Source organism: Carcharodon carcharias, chromosome 1, assembly GCF_017639515.1.
Source record: "Carcharodon carcharias isolate sCarCar2 chromosome 1, sCarCar2.pri, whole genome shotgun sequence".
In the NCBI taxonomy this organism is placed as follows: Eukaryota; Metazoa; Chordata; class Chondrichthyes; order Lamniformes; family Lamnidae; genus Carcharodon; species Carcharodon carcharias.
In genome coordinates this window covers 69,816,530-69,843,870 of record NC_054467.1, presented here as the reverse complement: position 1 = coordinate 69,843,870, position 27,341 = coordinate 69,816,530, and the positions used below count along the sequence as shown (strand labels likewise).

The 27,341-nt window shown below is 41.3% G+C and overlaps 1 protein-coding gene across 1 annotated transcript in view; it reads left to right on the top strand.

Annotated features, from left to right (window-relative positions):
• Positions 1-10,016: 10,016 nt before the first annotated feature.
• Positions 10,017-27,341, top strand: part of fbxw7 (F-box and WD repeat domain containing 7) — a 189,930-nt gene continuing 172,605 nt past the window's right edge. The window contains exon 1 of the mRNA XM_041208186.1: positions 10,017-10,070. Within this exon, the coding sequence (XP_041064120.1) occupies positions 10,032-10,070 (39 nt within the window). The 5' untranslated portion in view covers positions 10,017-10,031. The remainder of the gene's footprint in view (positions 10,071-27,341) is intronic.

Sequence of the window (27,341 nt, the reverse complement as noted above, 5' to 3'; positions counted from 1 at the left end):
TTTCAAATTATCAAAACATAAATCGCTGCATTTGACTTACGTTTCAAGATGACCTGGAAAATTCAAATTCAGGAAAACCTTTATTTCCTAAAATTTTTGAACAAGATTTGAGCATGTGACACAGGAAGTATAGTTATTTCACCCAGCTTATATGCTTTGAGTCTCTTCATGGTTTTTTGCTTTGTTAATCTCTTCCACCTCTCTATCTGATGTGTAGTACAACATTTCACTGTGTGAAAAATTGTAGGAAACTATAAAACTAACTTACAAATGTTTTGATAAATGAGTTGAGTGTCATTGGAAGCCTAAAAATGCTGCTCCTGGCATTCCAATTTCCTTCAAATTATGTAATATAAGGAAAACATAATTATGGAAAATGTGACATCAAATGACCTGCCCATATAATAAGTGCTATGGTGGGATTCTATGAAATTCTATTCTAGCAATGCAAGTATTCCTTGCACCAAATGGAATTTCACTCTTCATTTCAATTGAGTTGATACTCATGAAAAATATAGCAACTGCTGACAAAAGAAAGCACCACAGGCATAGATGGTGGGTTCAGCAATGAAGAATAATGAAAGACAAGTGATGAAACTAAGAATAATATTAGAATCAGGAAAGTTTAAAACCAGCACTTTTCCCTGCCTTCCATCTTTCTGACCACCTTACCTTATTTTACTAGGACATTCTAGTTTACAGGTGCATGTTGTGCGTTCCGCTAGATAAACTGCCTTGTCTAAATCCCCCTCCCAAATGCATGTGGTACATGTTCTTCTACAGATGGCATATCAGAGCCAAAAACATGTTTCCTGTGAAGCTGCTAATTGTCCCGTTTCTCCTGAAAATGCCCTTTCATGCTACGTTACATCTTAATGGACATCGGCAACTTTGCTCTTGACATTGAATCTTGATGTTGGCATGTTGTTCCATCACGAAAGCATCATAAACCATAGAAGTACTTACTTATTTCAGCAGAGCTCCCTGGATAATGAACCGGGGAAGGCTTGGCTTACTTCATTTTCCTTTCCAAGCCCAAGGCTGCCAAGACTAATTGCAATACTGTCACCATAATCTTCTAACTCTGCTCAGAGCAGCAATCCAACCTGGCTGTGCCTTGGTTTGTATGACTCAGACCACATCAGTTAGTAAATTAACCCACTGGACTATTGTAAGAGCTTACACCAGCCAAAATAGTTGAGATCCACAATTGCAGTCTGGCTATTCTTACATTGGAATAGTGAAGGATGATAGAGCGCATGATTGTACAAGCTTACAAAAGCTAATTGGATGTGTAGGTGGCTGTAAAAGGAAACTTACCAACAGTGTGAGGAGTATAATACATACTTCAAATCGATAAGAGACATAAATGCTTCAGATTTCTTATCAGATTTCTTTTTTCTCAGTTATCTCTATCTCGAGCGCCTTTCTGTCTCTGCTGAGCCTGTCCCACCATACAACTTATACGACTGCTTGCCTTTTATTTTGAGTGGTCTTCTTTTATTTTACAGCATTTGTGTCCTCACCCTCACTGCACCAACCCCCCATCACCTCCCCAATTATTACCCATGATGGGAGAGTGCATTGCCAAAAGGTTATGAATGTGAATGCCACCAATGATTACGTTAGTTCCATGTTAAATATCTCACATCTATCCCAGCATCTTACACCACTGATAAAACTAGCCAAATCTTATCACTATGGTTAAGTGATGTAACCAACTAAAGTTCTTGCTTTTACAAATAATCTCTTGGTAGTACAGAACTTGATTATTGTTAAAAAGAGACATGTTGCCAAAGCTTTTCATCTTTCACTCATCAGGGCATACACAAAAATGGCAAATTTCAAACGATCACAACAATTTATACAACAGAAGAAAAGGTTGCTGAATCGTTGGCAAGTTGATCCTGATCTGAGGTGTTGCCATGGAGAAGGTAGTAGGGAACTATAGGCTCCCCAAGCTCATGGATAATTCAAAAAAGACATGATAGCAATGCCTTGTCTATGTGCTCATTTAAATTTGTGAGCTTATTTACCAAGTGTTGTGAAGAAGCCATTGACAATTGCACAATGTCACTATATCATGGCAATATAGACGTGCCACCATTTTCTGAATCTATTATTTTGAACTTATGAACTTAGCAGCTTGCACAAGTCGAGCTCAGTTTTAATGACACCAGGTATGCCCAAATAGATAGTGCAGCCATGGGATCCCCTCTAGATCCAGCGCTGGCTCACATCTTCGTCATTTTCCACAAGAAATAAGTTTTTGGTGGAATGAATCCTAACATCCTAGCCTGTGTATTATTTTCGATTCTAGATGATGCATTCGTGATCTTTGAATTTGCAGCCTTGTGTACGTGCACCTTAAAATGTTCGATCCCGCACTCAAATTCATTTTTGAGATGGAGCAATCTAACGTGCTCCCTTTTCTCAACATGCTAGATGAGAAATTCGTTAATGGGCTCTCCACTACTGTTTACTACAAGCCTACCTTCACCGCTCAATCTACATGTTGGGATTTGGATATCTCCACATGCTATAAGATTGGCCTTATCAGCAATCTTGTAAGTACAGCCTTAGCCATTTGCTCACCTTGCAAGCTTGAGGCAGAAATAGAGTGCATCAAAGCTATCCTGCGGGGCAGTGGCTGTCCTGATCGGACCATTGCTCGCTCTGTATTGATCAAACTTGCAAATGGGCCAAAGGCTTTTACTTTCAGACCTGAAAAGTGCCTGATCGACCTCAAATTACCCTGGATAGGCAAAGTATCTCAAATTTGAACAACAGGTTAAGCAAGGCATTTCATGCTACTAATATGCAAATAGCTATGCGAGCAGTATTTTCCACTAACAGGATGCTGCCGTCAATCCAAAAAGACATTCTGCTTACCACACAATTGAGCAATGTTGTGTATGAATTTTAGTGGCAGTGTAATGCCAGGTGCGTAGGCTGAATGTCCCAATGATCGGCTGATCGAATCAAACTTCTGTCTATGATCTCTTGACAACAGCACTTTAGAAATGATTTCCATAACAGCATGGCTCTTCACATTCAAGTTGTTCTGGGGTAAAGTTTCCATGAGCATTGCTCACATTCTTCTTTCTGGTTATGGCCTTTAATAGAATTTGATTTCAGGGAAGGGGAGATGTGGTATGGATTTTTGGAAGCATTTCTTAAATATTTCCTATTCCAGTTGTTGCAGACAGTTGATTGAAGAAAATAGATGTCAGTGTTCAAATTAGCCTATGTTTCTGACTTAAGGGTACTTGGATTATCAAATAAATGATTTTCTATTTCTTGCATTCTAAAATCTTGTACTGGTCCTGCATAGTCTAAACTCTAACTACTCATTAGCTTGAAGAATTGTAGATGGTGAACTTCTGCTTAAAGGTCATTTGTATCAAAGTATGATATTCATGGTCACTGAATTGAATTGTGTTAAGTTTGCATGCAAGTAGAAATTCAGTTACATTAGATTTATGTGTGCAGAAGAGTGGTGGGACTAAATATCTTTCCTTCCCTCTTCAGTGTGTTTTATTTTCTTGCATCTATGCTGCAAACAATTCCCCAGCCAAGATAATGACACACAACCTCTCTGTACTCGAGCTGCTCTGCATCTGCACATTGAGGTGACAAGGGGGGGTGGCACACTCAATATCTTGTTTCTAGGTTGAAGAGGGATATCCCTTTAGAAAAGCATCTGACTTCTTGCCATGTTGGGAGCACCACTCCCTGTCCCCTGCTCCTCAATAACAGAAAGGTTTACCTCAATAAAACATTCATTAGAAGAGAAAATTCCTCAGTGTTCAAATTAATCGTGTGTAGTTAACATGAAGGTTAAGAATCATACTCTAATTTTTCCCTCTTTATTTAATAAAGTATGAGAGAGAACTAGCAAGAAATATAAAAAGAGACAGCAGAAACTTCTAGAAGTATACACAAAGTAAGACTTGGTCCCTTAGAAGATGAGAATGGGGAATTAATAATGGGAAACAAGGAAATGGCAGAGACTTTGGACAAGTATTTTGTATCTGTTGTTATCAGATCCAGACTTAACCTCGTCATTGGGAGGCTCGGAACTACAACTCCCAGTACGTCTCAGGAGTTTCCACGCTTGTGCAGACCTGGAGCGGACTGTATATGTGCAGCACAGCTTTTTGGAGTTCTGAGGGTGCCTGCGTGAAGAGGAAAAAGAAATGTGCAAAAATAAGGTCTTCTGACCTGGGACCGGAGCACCATAATTGAGAAGAGGGCCAGGGAGAGGTCCCAAAAGAAGAGACCCAGACAGGAGACAGGGAGCTGGCCCAGTTAAGAAGCAGAGGAAGAGGCTCCAAGCAGAAAAAGGGCTGCGGTTAGCAGACTTTAAGTGGTGGGGGCTCAGGGGAAGCCCTGGCGATCAGAAAAGGCAGTAGGTGATTCCGTGCTGCAGGCTCTTGAGGTGAAGGTAATCCTTTGGCACAGCCAAAGAGCTGAAGTTGTATTTGAGTTGGTGCTGATGTGCAGCCTTGGGAATCCAGGGGAACAGAGAGTTGGAATTGGGCCATTTTTCAGGTAGTCTGAGCTGGAGTGACTTTTGGAAAGAATTCCAAGTTTAGAACTTCAAAGGTGAAGGCTGGAATCCCTCATGAGAGAGACAAGAGTTTCAACAAGATTGGCTGACTCTGTGTTTACTGACTTCTGGGTGGGTTGTTGAGAAACCTGTAGAATCTGTTTTGGTTGCATCTGCCATTTATTGTGCAGTGTGGTGTGTGTTATGATCCCAGCTGAGGTTACCCCTGGACAAGCCTGATCCCAGGATGGAACCCAACTTGATAAATTCTAACTTTTGTTTGTTTGTTTAGATATGTGGTGAGTAGCTACTGAACAGAAGTCAGCTGATGAACTTTTAACAGAAGAATAAAACATTTATTAAGCAAGAAAACATGAACTATATTACAATACCACTTCACCCACAACTATACCTTAACAAATATATACTGGTTTGTAAGAATAACACAGTAAGTACACAGTCCACATAAACCAAACAAAGGTGACCTGTGGTCGGGTGTACCACACTCTAAAACCAAGTGACAGATGCCACCTCGACCAGATGCTATGGATCTCTCATCAGCTCTCCTTCCCCCCCCGCCCCCGACGCTTGTCACACCATGAGCCAATCAGTCTCATTGAACTCCGTCTTTTACACGAGGGCTTCCAATCTCCACTCTCCAAGAACTCACTTTGGAATCTTCTCCCAAACCGAAGCTTTCTCTCAGATACCTTCCACAAGGGTTCACCCTCCAGGTTTTCGAACTGTCCTTCTGATGTTCCTCTCCCATAGGTCACCTGATGCATTCAAGCTGTCCTCCACACACACTCTCTAACTGACTCAGCCATCAGCAATACACACTGCTTCACATGCCCATTGCCAATAGTTACAGACCTTCAGTTGTCTCTTTGGACCGTCTTGCCTCTTGCAAGCTGTTCTCGCCTCGCTTTAAATCTGCTTTCTGCAGCTTTTGATTCTTTAAATCTGAAGCTTGGAGCCTTTCTCTCTGCCCCTCGCTCTTAACTTCACTTAACAGGATCTTTCCCAGGTTCCTGTCCTTCCTTTGACTAGAAGGTCTTCTTGGGACTTTCATCTGTTCCATGCCCCTGAATTTTGGGGTCCTTTCTGTAGATTGGGACTGGCTATCTGTGTACCCTTTGCTCTAGTCTCTCCTGGCAGCTATTTTCAAAACCAACTGAACTCAGCAGCTTCCAAAATCAAATTGCTGTTTTTCTCGTGTGTGCGCCTGGGGGAGGGACCTGCTGCTCTGGACCCCTGTTGCTAGGCAACCACACTTTTTTCTCAACTCTTGTGTTTGCTTAACTTAAGTCATAAAACTCTCATCAGAAACGCAGGCACCTTTTTAAACTGAAACTTAGTTTCAATTTGACCTTTCTTAATACACAAATAGAAATACAAATCCAACTTAAACTTTAAAGCTTAAAACGCATTCCTAACAGCTACAAATACCAATATAACTTACTGAAACTGTCTCTATTACCTAACAGTGTGTTCAACCACAGTTTGCCTGTTAATTCACATGTACTTCATATTAACCCTGAATGTTAGAGTATAAGATAGATATTGTAAATTGTTTTATCTTTTTGACTTTGTATAGTAAAATTTATTTTTGCTTGTTCAAAACCTGTGGGATCTTATGATTTTATTCTCTTAGCAAGTGTCTTGACTCTCAACTTTTGTCTACTTTAAGTAAAAGTTACTGGTCCCTAACTGGATTGCATCAAGAGCTTTGGGTCTGGTCCAGGATCATAACATAAATGCTCGTTGGCTGCACTGAGCAGAATGCTACTGCTCCAAAGGGTTACCTTCACCCAACCTGCAGCATGGAATCAGCAACATTCTGCCTCTTTTGATCACCGAACGGAAGGACAGGAACCTGGGAAAGATCCTGTTAAGTGAAGTTAAGAGTGAGGGGCAGAGAGAGAGACTCCAAGCTTCAGATTTAAAGAATCAAAAGCTGCAGAAAGCAGATTTAAAGCGAGAACAGCTTGCAAGAGGCAAGACGGTTCAAAGAGACAACTGAAGGTTTGTAACTATTGGCAATGGGCATGTGAAGCAGTGTGTATTGCTGATGACTGAGTCAGTTAGAGAGAGTGTGTGGAGGACAGCTTGAATGCATCTGGTGACCTTCTCCTGAGCCCTCACCACTTAAAGTCTGCCAACTGCAGGCCTTTCTCTGCTTGGAGCCGCTTTCTCTGCTCCTCTTCTTTTTAACCGGAACCTCTCCCTGTCCCCTACCTGGACTCTTCAATTTGCTGCTCAGCCCCTGGATCACATGACCCCGTTTTCCCAGTGTCTCTTTTTTGATCTCTCCATGCTGGTGCCCTGAGAATTCAAACACAGTGCTACGCGTGAGCAGTCCACGAATGGACAGAAATTCCAAGGGCATCCTGGGAGTTGTAGTTCCTATCCTTCCGATAATTAGGTAACTCTGGATCTCATAACACTGTCTTCGCAGTCGAAGATACTAAAAGCATCCCAAGAATAATAGAAAATCAGGAGACAAAAGGGAGGGAGAGACTTAAAATAAGATCACTAAAGAAAAAGTAAAGACTGACAAGTCCCCTGGACCTGATGGCCTGCATCCAAGGGTCTTAAAAGAAGTGGCTGCAGAGATTAGGATGCATTGGTTGTATTCTTCCAAAATTCTCTAGAATCTGGAAAGGTGCAACCGGATTGGAAAACCACAAATGTAACATCAGTACTCAAAAAAGGATACTTACAAAACAGGAAACAATAGGCCAGTTAGCCTAACATCTGTAATTGAGAAGTGGCTAGAATCTATTATTAAGGAAGCAGTAGCAGGACATTGAGAAACTCATAATACAATTCGGTAGAGCCAACATGGTTTTGTGAAAGGGAAATCATGTTTGACAATTTTATTAGTGTTCTTTGAAAATGTAACAAGTAGAATGGATAAAGGGGAATCAATAGATGTAGTATATTTGGATTTCCAAAAGACATTCAGTAAAGTTATGACATGAGAGCTGATGGCATTGGGGGTGATATATGAATAAAGGGCTGGCTAACTAACGGGCAACAAAGAGTCGGTATAAGCAGATTATTTTCAATTTGGCAGGCTGTGACTAGCGTAGTGCCACAGGGAACAGTGCTGAGGCCTCAACAATTTATAATTGATATTAATGACCTGGATGAAGGGACCAGCTGTATTGTAGCCAAATTTGCTGTCTATACAAAACTAGGTTGGAAAGCAAATTGTGAGGAGGATGCAAGGAGCCCACAAAGGGACCTAGATACGTTAAGTGAGTGGACAAAAATTTGGCAGATGAAGTATAATGTGAGATTGTCCACTTTGGCAGGAAGAATCAAAAACAGAATTTTATTTAAATGGAAAGAGACTGCAGAATGCTATGGTACATAGGGATCTGGGAGTCCTTGTACATGAATCACAAAAAGTCAGCATGCATGTACAGCAAGCAATTAGGAGGGCAAAAGGAATGTTGGCCTTTATTGCAAGGGGGTGGAGTTTAAAAATAGGGACATTCTTGCTACAACTGTACAGGACATAGGTAAGACCATACAAGGGGTATTGTGTGCGGTTTTGGTCTCCTTACCTAAGGAAGGATATACGCGCAGTGGAAGCGGTTCAGAGAAGGTTCACTCAGCTGATAGCTGGGATGAAAGGGTTGTCTCATGAGGAAAGGTTGAAAAGCTTGGGCTTATACTCATTGCAGTTTTAAGAATGAGAGATGATCTTACTGAAACAGAAGATTCTGAGGTGGTTTGACAGGGTAGATGCTGACAGCATGTTTACTTTCGTGGGGGAATCTAAAAATGAAGGAACAGTTTCAAAATAAGGGCTCTCCCATTTAATGGAGATGAGGAGGAATTTATTTTCTCGGAGCATCATTAGTCTTTGGAATTCTCTTCCAATGGGCAGCGGAGGCTGGACATTTTAATTTATTCAGGATTGAGTTGGATGGATTTTTGACAGATAACGGAATGAAGGATTGGGGGCAAACAGGAAATAGAGTTAAGGCCACAATCAGATCAGCCATGATCTTACTGAATGGCAGAGCAGGCTCGAGGGAGCAAATGGTCTGCTCCACCTCCTATTTCTAATGTTTTATAAAGATTAAGAAGGTCTCAAGTTTGATCCTCAATTTGTGCTAAATTACACATCTTCATGGAGTGGTAATGTGGTGGTCTCAGCATTCATAGGTTGGGAAGATATGCAGTGGTTCCTTGCTGCTTTCATGAGTTATTTGATCATTATCCAGTATCCCCTATTTGTAAAAGTGTGTGCACATGTCTGCGTATTTGCATGTACCAACTTCTCCTCACCTTGTGAGGTGAGAAGAGGATTCAGTTCACAGATGTAATTTCCAGCAAGATCAATGAAGTGGCACTTAAAAATGGTCACTTGGGAGAGGTGTCAGTGTCTGGTCAGGTTGCTAATACGTGCTGCAGATGGTATTACCTGTGCCTGATCAATGCCAGGCGTTGGATAAGTAACCTGGCCACCTTCAGAAAGTGTGAATGGCTTTGGGCAGGTGAGTGCCTGGAGGATGAATCTTTAGGGTAGGAAGCCCTTGAACATCCAATCTGTGACGTAGCTGCAGTATATAATGTCAATAAAGGAGCAACCATGTATAGAAGCCCAACATCCAAGTTCATGTCCTTACCTTGTACCATGTGGAGGATCCCTGGAGATAGTCAGTCAACAATGCTAACGTTTATGGGTGATGGAATATGTTAATTATTTATTGGAGAACCATGGTCATCCCTGGAAACTGCCATAATATGAACCTGAACTTTTTTTACAACAATGTGATGGTTTCATGGTCACCATCACTGAGATTAGCATTATATTCCAGATTTATGAATTGAATTTAAATTCCAGCAGCTGCGCAGTGGGATTTAAACCCATGTCCCCAGGGTATTAGCATGGGCCTCTGGATTAATAGCTCAATGACATTATCAGTATGCCACCATCTCCCCATCTGCTCATTGAGATGAGTTCTATAGAATTCTGAATTGTACAAAATTTATATTTACTTCAGAACAAAATAAAAACCCTCATAGAATAACTGATAGATTTGACAGCTGGAAGTACAGCTTCTAAAAGCTTGTAACTTACAGTCAATTATATTTGCCCCATCACTCCCCTAATTACTGTTAAGGAAAGGGAGCTCTCTGGAATTTCTTTTGCTAAGTTATAGGTTGTGCAGCAATTGCTGGCTGTTTGCTATGTGAGCTGGACAAATGGCAGTGTGAGCAGAGTAAAATATGTGATTTGGTCTTTGTTCTGTATATCAGAATGGCAACTGACATTCACCAATAAGGACGTTCATTGAGGCACCAGCGCACCTAGGCGTTTCCTGATGTTCAGGAGCGCATACTGTTAACAACTTTCTGACCAGTCATTTTAAAAATAATTGGTTGTAAACCTGCGCAGGTACAAGTATCTTCTGCATCAGGCCAAACTTGAGAACATGTTGCTGCTTCCATTTAGCAAATGAGGAACAAGCGGATGAAACAAATCACTATCTTACTGGTATGTTTTAAGTTGTCTTCAACAACTGCTTCTGAAACCATATTAATTACTGTTTAAAAATTTCCAACTTAAGACAACACACCTAGATAAGCAATGTAACTGTTCACTGGATTTTTCCCCTCGAGAGTTTCTTGGAATAAGGGCTTATAGCTTAACAGTACTTTTCTGTTGTGCATCAAGATATGTTTGACAGTTTTCTTTGTGTTTAGATTTTATGTACAGTTTTATTTCTACTATGTGTGAACAACCTTTTCGTTATTGGATAAACCATCTGTTAATGCACATTTTTCAAAATCTGAATATCTTAAATGTTGCAATATATGTGTAGTTCAGTAGGTCGCATGAAAAGGTCCTGAGTCTTCTATAGTTTAACAGTAAGTGTTCATTAGCTATACACATAACACACAGTATAAGGCCTAAGCTAGGAGCTGTCTCCATGCTTGCCTCTATACACATCTCTGTCCAGTACAAGACTATCTTCTAGACTCAGGCCATGTGTTCCTTTACATCACAGTGTGGTGGTACTGTACCCAGTTCCACATAGCCCTTTCTATGCCAAACCCTTAAACTACACCTCCCCCAAGTCTTTGGTTACCCAACATTTTTACATTAATTCTACTACACCCCCTTCCCCCCTTTAAAATACGTGTCGAATTATTTTAGAACTTCACCAAATTTTGCTGAGGATCCATTGATTCTGTGTCTAGTGATTATATCATCAGCTATTGGACCTACTGAATAAAGCAGTATGTTAACCTGTTCAGCTTGTCTTTTTGTCTAAACTTGAAGCAACCATGTATCTAAGGAATCTGTTTCTCCAACATCCCCAATTTTGTGGCTGGTCTGGGCCTTGGATGAGTCCAAACTGGTCTGGTAAGGTAGATTTTTTGATCCATGATCATTTAAAATTAATAGTGTACAGCTTTAAATGCTATAAGGAAATCCAAGATGGCACTGTTGTAGATTTCTCTTCAACAAGGCATCCCATACTTGTCGGTTTTGGCAGGTTCCCACAGTAATGGCGGCACGATTTCTGTGTTTTAGAATTTTTAGCAGTGACTGCCTAGATTGACCCAGCTTTTGCTGGGTCTTTTAATTGCCAATTATTATTTAATTTAACTTCTTTTCATTCTGAGCGAGCTTGGCCACCTGTGGTCAGGCACCAACTCAGAACCCAGGGCTGTTTGGGTGCTTTTAAAATGGCAATTCTGACTGCTGCTGACTTAAAAGCCTTTTTAAACTCATTTTGGCCAAGAACTGAAGTTTGTTTATAGCTTACCCCTGCTAGGTCTTCAGACTCTGCAGTCCTTGGGTATTGAAGCTGGACTTCCAAAGGATTCAAAGGAGTCTTTTGCTGCAGTGTGGAGCTTATTTCTGCTTTCTGCTTCCAATCCTGCTTTGAAGCATTTATATATCATCTTTCATATCCTCGATGTCAAAAGCACTTTTACCAGCTAGCTAATTTCTTCTAAAGTGTGTTTAGTATTATGCAAGCAAACATGGCAGATAATTTGTGAGCTGTTTAATGATGTTGTTTGATGAATAAATATCAGCCAGGGCACCGGTAAGAATTCTCTACCTCTTGTTTGAAATGTACCTTGGAATCTGTCTGAGATGGCAGATGAGACTTTGGTTAACATCTCATTCTCAGAATGCATCTCTGACAGTGTTGCACCTCCCTCGGTAGTGCACTGTCAAACTTAATGTCTCTGGAGTGGGATTTGAACCCACACCCTTCTATCTCAGAAGTGAGAGTACTACTGTTGAGCCATGGCTGACACCTGGTCCAACTTTTTGAATTCACTTTTACAACTTGCCTTGGTGAGATTTGAGCATTTGGCTTCTGGGTTACTAGTCCAATAGCAAACGTTAGATTGCCATAGACTTGCTGAGCTCTGTTCACACACTATTTACTAATTAAAAAGTAGTGCTTCTTATTGCCTCTGGTCCTTCTGAGATTAACCAGAATGCCCCACGATTTGATTGCACACATGTGGAGTTTATACAAGTTTATGGATTTGTGCTGGCTTAGGAGCAGTGCCTAATGGATGTCAGACTGGTAAATTTAGGGGAAGAAAATCACTGTTGAGTTATTTGAAATCATCTGTCCCATTTAACAATCAAATATAAGGGTATTTGTTTTTAATCTCTATCGGTGCTTAAAACCAGTTGCTTGAATGGTTTCTCCTAGTGTCAGGAAATGCCATTGTTCCGATTGATCCTTTGTTTTAATTATTTTGATTTGTATGTTCAAATATTGGAATCTAGATTTTGATTCCTTTCCAAACTGTAATGCTGTTTTTCTGCTCTGAATTTCTTTAAGGAAGATGATTGTACACCAGAGATAAATGAACACTTGAAAGGAAGCAAAAACACTATTATGCGGATTTTCCTTGCTTTAATAGCAGTGAATTTTGAGATGTTTGCTGCTCATGAGGGATCCAATAGCACCATTACTTGTGGCAAGTTCACTTACATTGAAATCCAGAAGTTGTGGTGCACTTGAATGGGCTTTGGACCATTTTCCATGCAGATAGGCTGAATAATCACAGGCGCAGATCAAGGAGTCAGCCCTCCAAATGTTTATGTCCCCATCAAAAAATAAACAAATGATTGCTAATTGTGAATAAGCATGTTTTTCATGCTTCCCCTGCATCTCCAGCCCCTCTACCTCTCTCTGGTTCTATCACTCTCTCTGTGTATCTCCCTCTCTCTCCTGCTCAGCTCCCTTGTTCTCCTCCAAGTGTTATTCCCAACATAGGTGGAACTGAGGAGTGGGGTGAGAGGGGATCCAGAGGTGCCAGTGGGTGTGGGAGGGGAGCCAGGCATGGGCTTGTTGGATGTGTGGAGAGGAGCCAGGTAATGTTAAATCTGGGGCACGTGCCCTGGCAAACTTTTAAAAACTGTTTTTAAAGTGTTAAATATATTTAAAAGTGTATAACACTTTTAAAAAATGTCCTAACTGTTTGAAAGTATTAATCATCAAACGAAAATTATCTGTCATTAAGCTGAAGACTGACCTTAAAGGGTGTGTCTGCAGCTCCAGACATCAAAACGGGGTGTAACTTTGTCAGCAATGCGCCATGTGCTGGAAGCCCTCGCTGCTTGACCTGACAGTAAGCCCTGCTGCAGGAAGAAAGTTTTAGCAGAAACCTATGGACAAAGTAAGTACAAATTTTCGGATTTTTTGGACTGTTAGCAGTTAATGCCAACACTTTGCCACTGAAGAAAATCCAGGCCTACAGTTTGTGAAACTTTGACACTTGTTTTTGTTAACACTGTTGTTTAAATTGGAATAACATATATAAATATATGTTTGTCTATATGCAGCTCACAATCTAGTACTATCTTATAGAGAAACAAAAACACAACATGTTGGAACTACTCAATATGTCACTTAGCATCTGTAAAAAGAACAGACAAGCAGACATTTCGGGTGTGAACCCTTTCATTAGAACCATTCTGATGACAGGTCCACACCCAAAACAACAAATTGTTCTTTCCACAGATCATAGAATCCTACATAGAAGGAGGCCCTTCAAGCCACTGTGCTTGTTCTGTCAGTGGACTTTTCCAATTATTCTTATTATAATTACTGCTATTTCCCCATAGCCCAGTATTTATTATTTGAAAGATATTGTTAAATCTGTTTCCATCACCTTTTCCAGATACGATAATACATTCCACGTCACAGCAACTAGCTGTGTTTTTAAAACGAAACAAAAGTTTCCTTATGTTGCCTCCAATCTTTTGCCAATCACCTCAGATGTATGTCCTCTGCTTACTGAACCTTCAGCTACTAAAATAAGTTCCTCCTTATTTACTCCACAATTTTATCTTTTTGGACTCCCTTAGCCTCCTCAGTTCTGAGGAGAACAGTCCCAGTCTGTCCATGTAATTGAAGTCCCTCACCTCTTGTACCAGTCTGATAAACCTCTCCTGTACATCAAGGCTTGACACTTTTCCTAAAGTGTGATGCCCAGAATTGAACAGAGTATTCCATCTGAGGCCTAATCAGTGTTTCATAAAGATTTGGCATTATTTCCTTGTATTTGTACACTACCAGTATTAATATAGCCAAGGATCCAAAATTTTTTCATGGCCTTTTGAACTTGTCCTGCCATCTTCAATGTTTGGTGTACATACACTCCCTTTAAAATTGTATTTGTTGTTGTTAAAACCGTATCAGTAACCATATAATTACCACTCCTTATTCTTCCTCCCAAAATGTATCACTTCACATTTCTCTTCATTAAATTTGAACTGCCATGTGTCTGCCTATTTCACCAGTTTGTCTGTCAGTCTTCCTGAAGTCTATCACTATTCTTATTGTTTACTACAATTTCAGGTTTCATATCAAATTGGCGCAAACTCGGAAGTTATACCCAAGTTCAGATGATTACTCATGTATCAAAAAGAACAGTGGTTCCAAGACTGAACCTTGGGGAAGATCATTGCACACTTACCTCCAGTCTGAAAAAAATGGTGTTCACCAGTATTCTACTTGGTGTCCCTTAGCTAATTTCATACTTGCGTTGCAGTTTATTATGTTGTACTTTGTCAACCACCTTAACCTATATACACAGTACTCATCAGCCCTTTTCATTACTTTGTCAATCAAGTTAGTCAAACATCATCTGCCGTTAACAAATCCATGCCGACTGTCATTTATTAACCCACACTTTTCAAAACTCCAATCAATTTGTTCTGGATTATTTTCTCTCAAAATTCCCCTATTGCTGGTGTTAGGCTAACTGGCCTGCATTAATTGCCTGTAAATGGTGAGTACTTGCAGCATTTTCTGCTTGTTTCAGATTATCAGCAGCTGTATTTTTGTTGTATGTTTTTACTAGCTAATGCAGGTAGATTTTGATGCTTTAGAATTTTGAAACACCATTTGTTGTATAATCTTCCAATAGCACTGATAACACCCAGCTCCTCTTGTCCACCAGATCTCTCAATCCCACAAACACCTCCAGGCTGTCAGACTGCGTGGTTGGCGTCATATATGGATGACATCCTTAACTGAACATTGAAAGACCGTGATTATTATTTCAGCTATCTCCGTAAACTCTGCCTATTGACATCCCATTTGTTACCTTAACTAATTTCCAGCTCCACAGCATTGCCCCATATTTGCCCTATGTTGCTGAAACACAACCTTGAAGACATTGTTTTGTCTACCCTATCAAACCTTTTAAGTTTCTGAAGTACCTCAATTTGCTTAACTCTTAATCTGCTATACTTAAGGGACTACAAGCCTAGTCAAGACGACCTATACTCAATTTATCTCCTTACCCCTGATATCATTCCAGTGAAACAGCACTGCACCCCTTAAAGGCCAATATAAATTTCATGCGATAAGATACCCAGACTGAATAAAATAAAGTCCTGCCGTTCACTGAGATTACGTTCCCATGAAACCTTGCAAACAGCAAAATCGCCAACAAGGGACATGCTTATGAATGGGACTCAGTTAGATAGATTCCAGCCATGAAAAGGCAGCACTGGTTTGGGCAGTTGCTCTAAAGCAAATTGTTCTCACTATATCTGCTCACATGCACTTCTGCCAGGGTTATTGGATAATGGTGTGGATCAGGAAAGCAGATTTCTAAGGCCAATTGTGACAATTCATCATTGCCTGAGTTGAGATCAGCTAACCCCATACAGATCCATAGACCATCGTAGTCTTTATAATTCAGTTACTCACTGAATACGTTTTCAAAGTTGTCAGTAAGTGTACTCTGTGAGTAACTGAGCCCAACAATTGCTGTATCATCCATTTTAACATAGCATTTCAATCCATCAGAGTTCCTTACTGATGTTTCAGTACTCCGGAGGTCACGTCTAACAGTGTTAAATTTGCTAAAGTATATTTGCTTCTGCTTTCAAAGATCTTTTGCAAGATTAATTAATGATGAAACTGATAATTTTGGGGTAAGTTAATCAATCCCACACTTGAGCTGTGCTCAAGGAGTGAACTTGTCAAAGAATCAGAGCAGGGATTTGGACATTTCCAAATTAATCCCTTCATTCAGGCTGCACTTCAGCTGCAACCATTCTAGTCTCTGCTTTGTCATGGCTGCTGTCTCCCCCAGGGAAAGATGAGAGAAGGAGAAAAAAACGCGAATAAGTGAACTTTTCTCATGCGATGAATGATGCAGTGTACAAGGTACAAAGCCTGGGTAGGTGAAAACATGAGCAAGGAAGTCTCGAAAGGCAGAACTTTACTGTACTTCAGATGAGGTCCAACCTGAGCTTTCTACAGTGGCAACATAACTGCCATATCTTTTTACTCAGACCACTTAAGATTCCATTTAGCCTTTTAAATCATTTTTTGTACCTGTCCACAAGCTTTCAATGCTGTCTGTACTAAAATCCGCAAATCTATCTGCTCATCCACAGTTCCTAGTTTCTTGCTTTTTAAAAAAAAGTACTCTGATTTATTTTCCTAAGGTTCAAAGTGGTTATCCTTTACATACTGGAAAAAATCCTCTGGCCCATCCAACCTGTCCCACACAACTATGATATCTTGCGTATCACAATGCACATTCCACCCTACCTGGACACCATGTGATTCCCAAGGAGAGGCAAAAACCCAGGCCAGTTTGTGTGTGGGGAGGGGAGTGGGAAGGATCTCCAACTTTCCCATATTACACAAGATTACAAAAGAAATAGAGCACAGAAACTTGCTATTCAGCCCAACCAGCCCATGCTGGTGTTTATGCTCCACTCAAGCATCCTTCCACTTTTTACTCGTTTGAATGTATTATCATAACCTTTTATTCCCTTTTCCTGCATATGCTTACCTATATGCATATATACTATTCACTTCAACGACTTGATAGCAAGTTCCACATTCTCACTGCTCTCTTTGGTTAAAGAAGTTTCTTCTGAATTCCCTATTGGATTTTTTCATGACTATCTTATTATGATGGTCTCTAGTTATGCTGTTTGCCATAAGAGGAAAGATTTTCTCTGTATCCACTCTCAAAACCTTTCATAATTTTAAAGACCTCTATTAAGCCACTCCTCAGTCTTTTTCAAGAGAAAAGAGATCCAGCCTGTCAATCACCTTCTGATTTGTATACCCATGCATTTTTGGTCATCCCCTTGTAAATCTGTCCACCTCTTCAGCGCCTCTATATCCTTTTGTAATATGGTGACCAGAACTGCATTCAATACTCTTAAGTGTAGCCTTACCAAGAAGCAAAGGGTTGTGGTCCATGGGTGTTTGTGACTGGAAGGCTGCTTCCAGTGAGGTTCTACTAGGCTCAGTATTATACCCTTTGCTTTTTGAGGTTGGACTTAAATGTAGGGATGATACACAAATTGGCAGTGGGGTAGACAAAGATGAAGAAAGCTGTAGACTTCAGTAGAAATCAATGGACTTGTTAGGTGGAACAGTAGCAAATGGCATTTAATCTAGAGAACTGTGAGGTAATTTCATTTGGGGAAGGTTAGCAAAGCATGGGAGTAGACAAAATAATTCTCTATACTTCCCATTAGGATGCTGGGAAGTATAGAGAAACAGAGCGACTTTGGAGTGCATGTCCGCAGATCCCTACAGAGCAGGGAGGCTATGACAAAACCGTATAAAATACTGGTTAGGCCACCGCTGGAGTACTGTTTGTAGTCAGCCCACTGTAGCAAAGATGTGATTGCACTAGAAAGGGTACAAAGGAGATTTGAGGTGTTGCCACAAAGTGGAGAATTTTTGTTATAAAGAAATATTGGATAGGCTTAGAGTAGTTTTCTTTGGCACCAAGGAGGCTGAGGAGGCACCGATTTGAAGTGTATAAAATTGAGAGCTCCAGATAGAGTGTGTATGAAGACCCTATTCTGCTTGGTTGAGGAGTCTGTAATCAGGGGGAATAGATTTAGGGTAAGATGTAGGAGATTTAGAGAGGAGATTCGAGGGGATTTTTTTTTTTAGAAAGTACTTGGGCATGTGCTTGGAGGTCAGACCTACAAGGCTACGAACCGAGATCCAGAATGTTGGATTAGGATGGATGGCTCCTTATCGGCTGGCACAGATATGATGGGCCGAATAGCCACCTTTCTTGTTATAAATTTCTATGATTCTATATATCAATTGAACCTTCAAGTTTTATTTTATATTATTTTAAAATGCCTGTTGCTCTGCAAAAATAAACTTGCTTTTGGCTTCAAAAACACAATTACAATCATTGCAGAATAAAAATATCCTGGATATACACACCCATCACTCCCCCTGCCCGTACCCCACTGAAATTAAGCCTGTAATACAAGCGATGATGTTATAACATCACTTCTCGCTTTCATTTTCATTGGCAAGGTCCTTTGGGTTTGCTTTTCACAGAAATAGGACCTGAATTGTAAAACGTGGTTCTCAAAGTACTGATTAAAAATGTCTTGGAATTCCATGCAATAAAAACAAAATTTAGTTTCTTTGGTCAATGTAAAGCATTTCTAAGGTTTATCATATTATATTGGAAGGTCCTTATGAGTTCTGTGTTTTGCCAATTGGCAGCTGTTTTGGCACTTTAATCGTTTTTGTAGCTGGTTGTCGGCTTTTGAGGGTATTCTAGGTCGGCATGTATAAATTTAAATACGAATGAATGCAAGGTGTTTCACATTCAAAGAAATACTGAATTCTACGTTGTGAAACTATCTAGATGAGATCCTGAAAAAAAAGAGTAGTGCTAGGCTGCTGCTCTGCCTGGCAAGTGCTCAATCAACAAAGCAAACCAAGCACACAGCTATAATACAAAATCAGTGGAGCATAAATCTGAAGAATCGTCCTGAAACTCCGTTATGCTCTGGTCAGACTGGACCTCAATACTACAGGTCTAGTCACCAAAGAACAGAGGAAACATCCAAGCCCTGAAACTCATCGCGGCAATTGGTCCAAGTTATGCGGAAAGGTTTCAGAACTTCAAACTCTCCATCCTTGAAAGGGCCTGAATAAGTGAGGTGCAAAAGCATATAATTATTCCATGTGCAATAAAAAAGATGGGTCCAGAGCAATGTTTTGAGTGAAGTCTCAAGTAAGTGCAAATTCAAGCAGAAGACATGTTCAACACTCATGTCAGTAAAAAATGGCTTCACACATGGAACAGTCAATACCTAGAATGGCTCTGAGTAGGGTAGTTCAAGACAACATATGTGAAATTATTGGGAGGACTGTTAGATACTTTGATGGTGTAGAGTAAGCGTGAGATAGGCTTATTTGACTTCCTGCTCTATGTATCATGATAAATCTGTTTCACATGGAGTTTGGCTGAATAAGATAAATGTTAAGTTACTTGCTTCATGTATGATTTTTTCCTCATTCTTTGAAGCAGTTAAGCTCCACATAGATCTCTCCCAGCGCACTCCTCACAGTTTTAATTTTTCATTTATTGTAGCTATTTTGGTGCTCCCACTGTTACTTGGAGTCCCAATGCTGCCACTTCTAGTCCAAAGCCTAGGAGAGAAACTTTGATGTAGGGGACAGCATCTGATTATATAAGGCAGAACTTGGCCTACAAAGGAAGTGATACATGATGATGGCAATGTTGCATTTATATAGGGCTGCAACAACTTTAAGACAATCATCTAACCCATATTTCCTTACTGGTCCTACACCAACATCAGCAAAAATGAGTGACATATAGCTCAGTAATCCTAAGTATGTGCTTGCTGTTGTGAGTAAAATATCGTAATGGCATTGAAAGACTTGGTACAATCTCCTGACTGGACATTTGTAGCAATGGAAGTAAGTTACAGTTAAGAAAATGTCATGTTAATGTAGAGAATGAGAGGGCCGCTGAAAAGAGTTCCAGAAAATAATCATTTTGAAATGTGTAATCGTTGCCAGAGTAACACTTTCAATGGCTTCCCTTCTGGCTTCCACACTGTTAACTCTGGTGTTCCCCAAGGACCTGTCCATGGCCCCCTTTTTATTTTTCACCAACATAGTGCTCCTTGATGACATCATCTGAAAACATTGCATTAGTTTCCATATTTATGTTGATGACACTCAGCTCTAGCTCACCATTATCTTTCTTCACTGCTCCACTGTTGCTAAATTATCAGTCTACTTGTCTGACATCTAGTAGTGAATGAACAGAAATTTCCTCCAAATAAATATTGGGAAGGCCAAGGTTGTTGTCTTTGGTCCCTGCCACAAGCTCACATCATACTGCCTGACAACTATCTTAAGGCTGAACCAGACTGTTCGCAACCCAGGTGATATATTTTATCCCAAAATGAGCTTCTGACCTCATAACTGTGCCATCACTAAGACTGCCTATTTCCATCTCAGTAAAATTGCCCAACTGTGCTCCCTGCCACAGCTCATCTGCTGTAAGCCTTGTCCATGTTTTTGTTACCTCTAGACTTAACTATTCCATGACAGTATCTGTATGAGTGACCAGCCCACAGTCATTATTGAGACGAAGACCTGCCTTCACATTGAGGATACCCTCCATCGTGTTATGTGGCACTACCACCACCTTATGGCCTGGCATATCCCCCATTCTACCATTACTGTCAAACCAGGGGATCGACCCTGGTTCCAATGAAGAGTGCAGGAGGGCATGCCAGGAGCAACACCATGTATACCTAAAAATGCGGTGTCAACCTGGTGAAGCTACAACACAGGACTGCTTGCGTGCCAAACAGCATAAGCAGCAAGTGATAGACAGGACTAAGAAATCCCACAACCAACAGATCAGATCTAAGCTCTGCAGTCCTGCCACATCCAGTGGTGAATGGTGGTTGACAATTAAACAACTCACTGAAGGAGGCGGCTGCACAAATATCCCCATCCTCAATGATGGAAGAGCCCAGCACATCAGTGCAAAAGATAAGGCTGAAGGATTCACAACAATCTTCAGCCAGAAGTACCAAGTGATTGATCCATTACAGCCTCATTCGGAAGTCCCCAGCATCACAGATGCCAGTCTTCAGCCAATTCAATTCACTCCACGTGATATCAAGAAATGTCTGAAGGCGCTGGATACGGCAAAGGCAGTGGGCCCTTACAAAATTCGGGCAATAGTATTGAAGACTTGTGCTCCAGAACTTGCTGTGCCCCTAGCCAAACTGTTCTAGTACAGCTGCAACACTGGCATCTACCCAGCTATGTGGAAAATTGCCCAGGAATGACCTGTACACAAGAAGCAGGACAAATCCAACCTGGCCAATCACCGCCCCATCAGTCTACTCTCAATCATCAGTAAAGTAATGGAAGGGGTCATCAACAGTGATATCAAACGTCACTTGCTTAGCAGTAACCTGCTCACCTGACACCCAGTTTGGGTTCCGCCAGGGCCACTCAGCTCCTGACCTCATACAACCTTGGTCCAAACATGGACAAAAGAGCTGAACTCCCAAGGTGAGGTGAGAGTGACTGCCCTTGGCATCAAGGCAGCATTTGACCGAGTGTGGCACTGAGGAGTCCTAGCAAAACTGGAGTCAATGGGAATCAGGCGGAAAACTCACGGATGATTGGAATCATACCTAGCACAAAGGAAGATGGTTGTGGCTGTTGGAGGTTAGCCATCTCAACTCCAGGACATCACTGCAGGAGTTCCTCAGGGTAGTTCAACTTCTAAAATAAAAATTACACATTTAATAAATTATGGTAATAATTTGTGCGTTTTATGAATCTGGCCTTGAACTGAAAATGGGAATGTATTGCATTGCTATTGCCATTAAACATAAATTGCCAAAATGAAGATTTGACTGGGAAATCTGGTAAAGAATAGTGATTTTCTGTAATTTATGTTCCTTTTTATATACTTCATGCTTTTATTTGCTGGCAATACTCTGTCTTTCAAAATCTTGTTTATATAATTTGAAAGCATCTTCAGCTGTTTCATCAAGACCTTCCTTCCACCATAAGGTCAGAGGTTCACTGATGATTGCACAATGTTCACCATTCGCAACTCCTCAGATACTGAAGCAGTCCATGTCCAAATGCAGCAAAGACCTGGACAATATTCAGGCTTGGGCTAACAAGTGACATTCACGCCTCACAAGCGCCAGGCAATGACCATCTCCAACTAGAGAGAATCCAATTTCATCCCTTGATGTACAATGGCATTACCATCACTGAATCCCCCACTATCAACATCCTGGGCCTACCATTGACCAGAAACTGAACTGGACTAGCCATGTAAATACTGTGGCTACAAGACCAGGTCAGAGGCTAGGAATCGTGCGATGAGTAACTCACCTCCAATACTCCCCACTTGCCTGGATGAGGGCAGCTCCCACAACACTCAAGAAGCTTGACATCGTTCAGGACAAGGCAGCCTGCTTGATTTGCACCACATCCACAGACATTCACTCCCTCCACCACCGACGCACAGTAGCAGCACTGCAGGAATTCACCAAGGCTCCTTCGACAGCACCTTCCAAACCCATGACCAATACCATCTAGAAGGACAAGGGCAGCAGGTGGATGGGAACACCACCACCTGGAAGTTCCCCTCCAATTCACTCACCATCCTGACATGGAAATATTATCTCCGTTCCTTCACTGTACCTGGGTCAAATCAAAATCCTGCAACTCCTTTCCTAACGGCACTGTGGGTGTACCTAGCAAAGCCCACATCCTGTGAATGAATAAAAAAAAGTACTGCTGTCTGGCCTCCCATGGGTGAACTTGAGGTCATCTAAAACGCTACTGCACATATGCTTACTCCTCCAAGTCACATTTACCTATGATCCCTGTGTTCTCACCTTTTTGGGCTCCTAATCAAGCGACACCTAGAATTTAAAATTCTAATACTTGTTTTCACATATCTCCATGGCCTCATCCTTCCTTATCTCTGTAATTATATCAGCCCACAATTCCCTGAGATATCTGCACTCATATAATTCTAGCCTCTTGAGCATCCCTGTTTTTAATTGCTCAATCATTAATGACCATTCCTTCAGCTGTCTGGGCCCTAAGCTCTGGAAGTGCCTCTTTAAACCTTGCTAACCCCCCTCCTTTAAAACAGCCCTTCAAACAAACTCTTTAACAAAGCATTTGTAATATTGCCTTAGTGGTAAGGTGTCAAATTTTGCTCTGCAATGCTCCTGTGAAGTACCTTGGAATGTTTTATTGCATTAAGCACTCTATTAATAGAAGGTGTTTTTCTGTTTTATTAGGTCCTCAACCATCTATTTAAAATTAATAGGAGTGTGCAACACATAATATTCACTGGCCTGAAACCTTTAGTGTTTTTTGAAAAAGGTTCAGAAACATATTGTGTCTTTAAAGTTAGTGCATGTTGCTATTTAAAGATTGCCATTGCTGGAAGTTATTCTGTTTGTACAATCAATGCTGCCTTTGAAAGTATTTTTTATTCATTCATGGCATGTGGGCTTCGCTGTCTGGGCAAGCATTTATTGCCCATCCCCAGTTGCCCTTGAGAAGGTGCCAGTGAGCTGCCTTCTTGAACTGCTGCAGTCCATGTGGTGCAGGTACATGCTGTTGGGAAGGGAGTTCCAGGATTTTGACCCAGAGACAGTGGGATGGTGAGTGACTTGGAGGGGAACTTCAAGTTGGTGGTGGTGTTTCCATCTACTTGCTGCCCTTGTCCTTCTAGATGGTACTGGTCGTGGGTTTGGAAGGTGCTGCCGAAGGAACCTTGGTGAATTCCTGCAGTGCATCTTGTAGATGGTACACACTGCTGCTACTGTGCGTCGGTGGTGGAGGGAGTATTTGTGGATGTGGTGCCAATCAAGCAGGCTGGCTTGTCCTGGACAGTGTCAAGTTTCTTGAGTGTTATGGGAGCTGCATTCATCCAGGCAAGTGGGGAGTATTCCATCACACTCCTGACTTGTACCTTGTAGATTGTGGACAGGCTTTTGGGAGTCAGGAGGTGAGTTACTCGTCACACAATTCCTAGCCTCTGACCTGCTCTTGTAGCCACAGTATTTTTATGGCTAGTCCAGTTCAGTTTCTGGTCAATGGTAACCCCTAGGATGTTGATAGTGGGGGATTCAGTGATGGTAATGCCATTGTACATCAAGGGGTGAGTTTGGATTCTCTCTTGTTGGTGATGGCCATTGCCTGACACTTGTGTGGCATGAATGCTACTTGCCTCTTGTCAGCCCAAGCCTGGATATTGTCCAGGTCTTGCTGCATTTGGACATGGACTACTTCAGTATCTGAGGAGTCGCGAATAGTGCTGAACATTGTGCAATCATCAGTGAACGTCTGATGTTATGATGGAACGAAGGTCATTGATGAAGCAGCTGAAGATGGTTGGGCCGAGGGCACTATCCTGAGGATCTCCTCAAATGATGTTCAGGAGCTGAGATGACTGACCTCCAACAGCCACAACCGCCTCCTTTTGTGCGATGTGTGACTCCAACCAGTGGAGAGTTGTCCCCCTGATTCCCATTGACTTCAATTTTGCTAGGACTCCTTGATGCCACGCTCTTGTCAAATGCTGCCTTGATGTCAAGGGCAGTCACTCTTGTTGAATGCCTAGCATGCTCATGCGCTTGCCAGTGGTATTGAGTAACAACCAGAATGCATAAGTTTCCACTTAAACAATCACAATGCTTTATTTTGTTAAAGGTAGCTTAATCACTAAATATCTCAATTACATTAACCAAATACTCTTATGTGTGTGATATTACCCGTCTGTCCTCAGATTGATCAAGCCTGCTGCTGAGGCACTTGCTCATGACGTTCAGCTTCGGTTCTGCTTCTGGAATGTTGGTCCCAGGTTCTCCTCCCTCGCCCAGCCTTCCTTTTATCCTTCTTTCTTCATGCATGACCACAGCCGCTGGAATTCGGCTTATCAGTGGTACTGTTCTGTTGATTGACCCATCTCTCGGGCCCATCCTGTTGGTTGAGTAACTCATCCCTCAGGCACATCCTGCCGGTTGATTAACTCATCTCTTGTGTTGTTCTTCACAGTAGGACACAATGGGACCCACCTCATGGTGAGGACACCTCCAGCTCCAAATATGATCAATTCTGTTGTGATGTCGTTAAAGTACAACATCACAGCAAATACCACATCTTGTGGATCAACAGCTTCCAGTAAGCTTGTTATTATTCAGGAATGTGACCAGCAGTTCCCGGCCATGCCCATCTCTTTGCATTAGCTGTTTTCTGACATGTTCTTGTTAGGTTAACCCTTTACTCGGTAACACAGTCCCCACTTTGATCCTCAAGGCTAAGCCAAGTAGGATCTCACACACAAGGTACATTGATTCATTATGTTACATTTCATTCCAAATTCTACTTTAGCTTTAGGTATAGCATGATTACAAAGTACACTACATGTGAGACAGTCTCTGGTACACAAAACAAACTTCTCAATTCATTCGGAAATACAGACAACATACACAGAATAACACCATTGCCTGAATACACAACACAACTTGTGAGACAACCTCTGGTACATAAAACAAACTTCTTGATTCACTCAGAAATACAGACAACATACACAGAATAGCACCATTACCTGAATACCCAACACAACATATGCAACGATCAAGGTCCAAGGAGAACCCATTACTTCTTTGGCTGACCCCCACCATGTATGTTCCAGCAGGCGGTGGATCTCTATTATATTTTGTTTAATTGAGGCTTCGGTCTGCTGCATCTTATCCTTACTCTTTTTTATTAACGCTTTCAATTTAACGTAATCTAACTTCAGGGTTGGTAATGGAGGTAGGTATCAAATGGAAGATTTGGGGAATCGACAGACATGCTTTGCTCTCCCATGTGCAACCAATGTAAGTGAATGGTATTATTCAACATCATATCACCCCGTGATCCATTCATGCATATTGATTCTGGGTTTGAATTACACTCTGTTTTGTTGATTTGTTAGGTCCAGTTATCACTGGCAACAATGCACCACCATACTGACCCATTATCATCAAACCGTTTATACCAAATAGACTTTTTCAGGAGTTTCGAGATTCTCAAGGGGTGGGTGTCTGCGATTTCGATTTCCAATTCCTCCTTTAAAAAACGTGGGAGCCAACCATGGGCATGTTCCAACTCACAGTTAGTTATATCAATATCTGTAATATTAGTACTGTTCAGTCCTACCCAGGTTGGGGCTTTCCATCGGTGCCACATTGGATGTCCATCCTTAAAGATTACTTTCCCTATCTGGAGGAGAGGGTTTACCTTGTAAGTACTTCCCTTTGTTACCCAGTCTTGAGCTACATATCCAATCAACCAAACATTATGTTTATTCTTTGAAGTTGGGACGGGCCTTGTATAGTTATTGATGGTAGCCTTGTCCCATATTGGTGCCTTTCCCGATTGCAAGGCCACGATAGTGGTCTCAACTATAGACTTCCACCAGTCTCCATACATTAAATGACTAGTATTAATATTGGTCACATTATTAATTTCTCCTTGGGCCATGGCTAGATTCTCTGACCACTTCCGAATTTTCTCAGTTATGTTTTTAATTTCTTTGGTTGTATTTACTTGTATCCCAAATTGCTTATCAAATAGTTTACCTATTTCCGTGCCCTGGAGTATGATTTCCTTTAACTGGTGGCTGAACTGAGTTAAATATCCATGCAGTGCTGCCTGATCCGCCGAATTAACAATTCCGAGTTCTGCACCTGCTAACCCCGTTAAGGTTTCTAGCACTGACCTTTTTCTACACTTTTTAGACAGACCATCCCTGTCATGAACTCTCCTATGCCAGTGCTTTAATAGTTTCCTAACATGATTCTGAATACCTACTTTAGTTGAAGTATGATCACACGGAGAGGGCCACATAGGATCCAGGTTAAACAACACCTTTATGACCTTCACATAACATTCATAATGTATATCGTATGGTGGTCCTGCTATCAGTCCTGAGATGGGTATTGGTGACATTTCAGGACATTCACAATTCTTACAATCCTTTAATTTCTGCTGCAGTTTTCCACTAAGGCACTGGGCCATTTGTGCCGTTACCAATGCTTCTGGATCTACCACATTTTCCTGAGTCTTAGCTTCATTTCAGCAAAAGTACCAGCAATCCAATTCTGTCCACGCCTCTTTCCAAATTACCTTACTCTGTTCTGTCCGCATCTCTAATATCCGGCCATAGCTCGTTTGGCTGGCTCTGGTAGTCCAGATCGTCCAGCACAAGAGTCCAAATATCGCGAGCCACTTGCGTTGGCTTGTTGGGGCAAATCAAGGCAATATCAGTTCCTCTCAGTCAATACCCTTAAGTCCCCCTCATCTGAGGGGCCATCAAAAACTCTAGTATCTCTTGTTCCTTCTGGCTATCAGGTCTGCTATGGCTTTCCATTCCTCCTCTGATATCC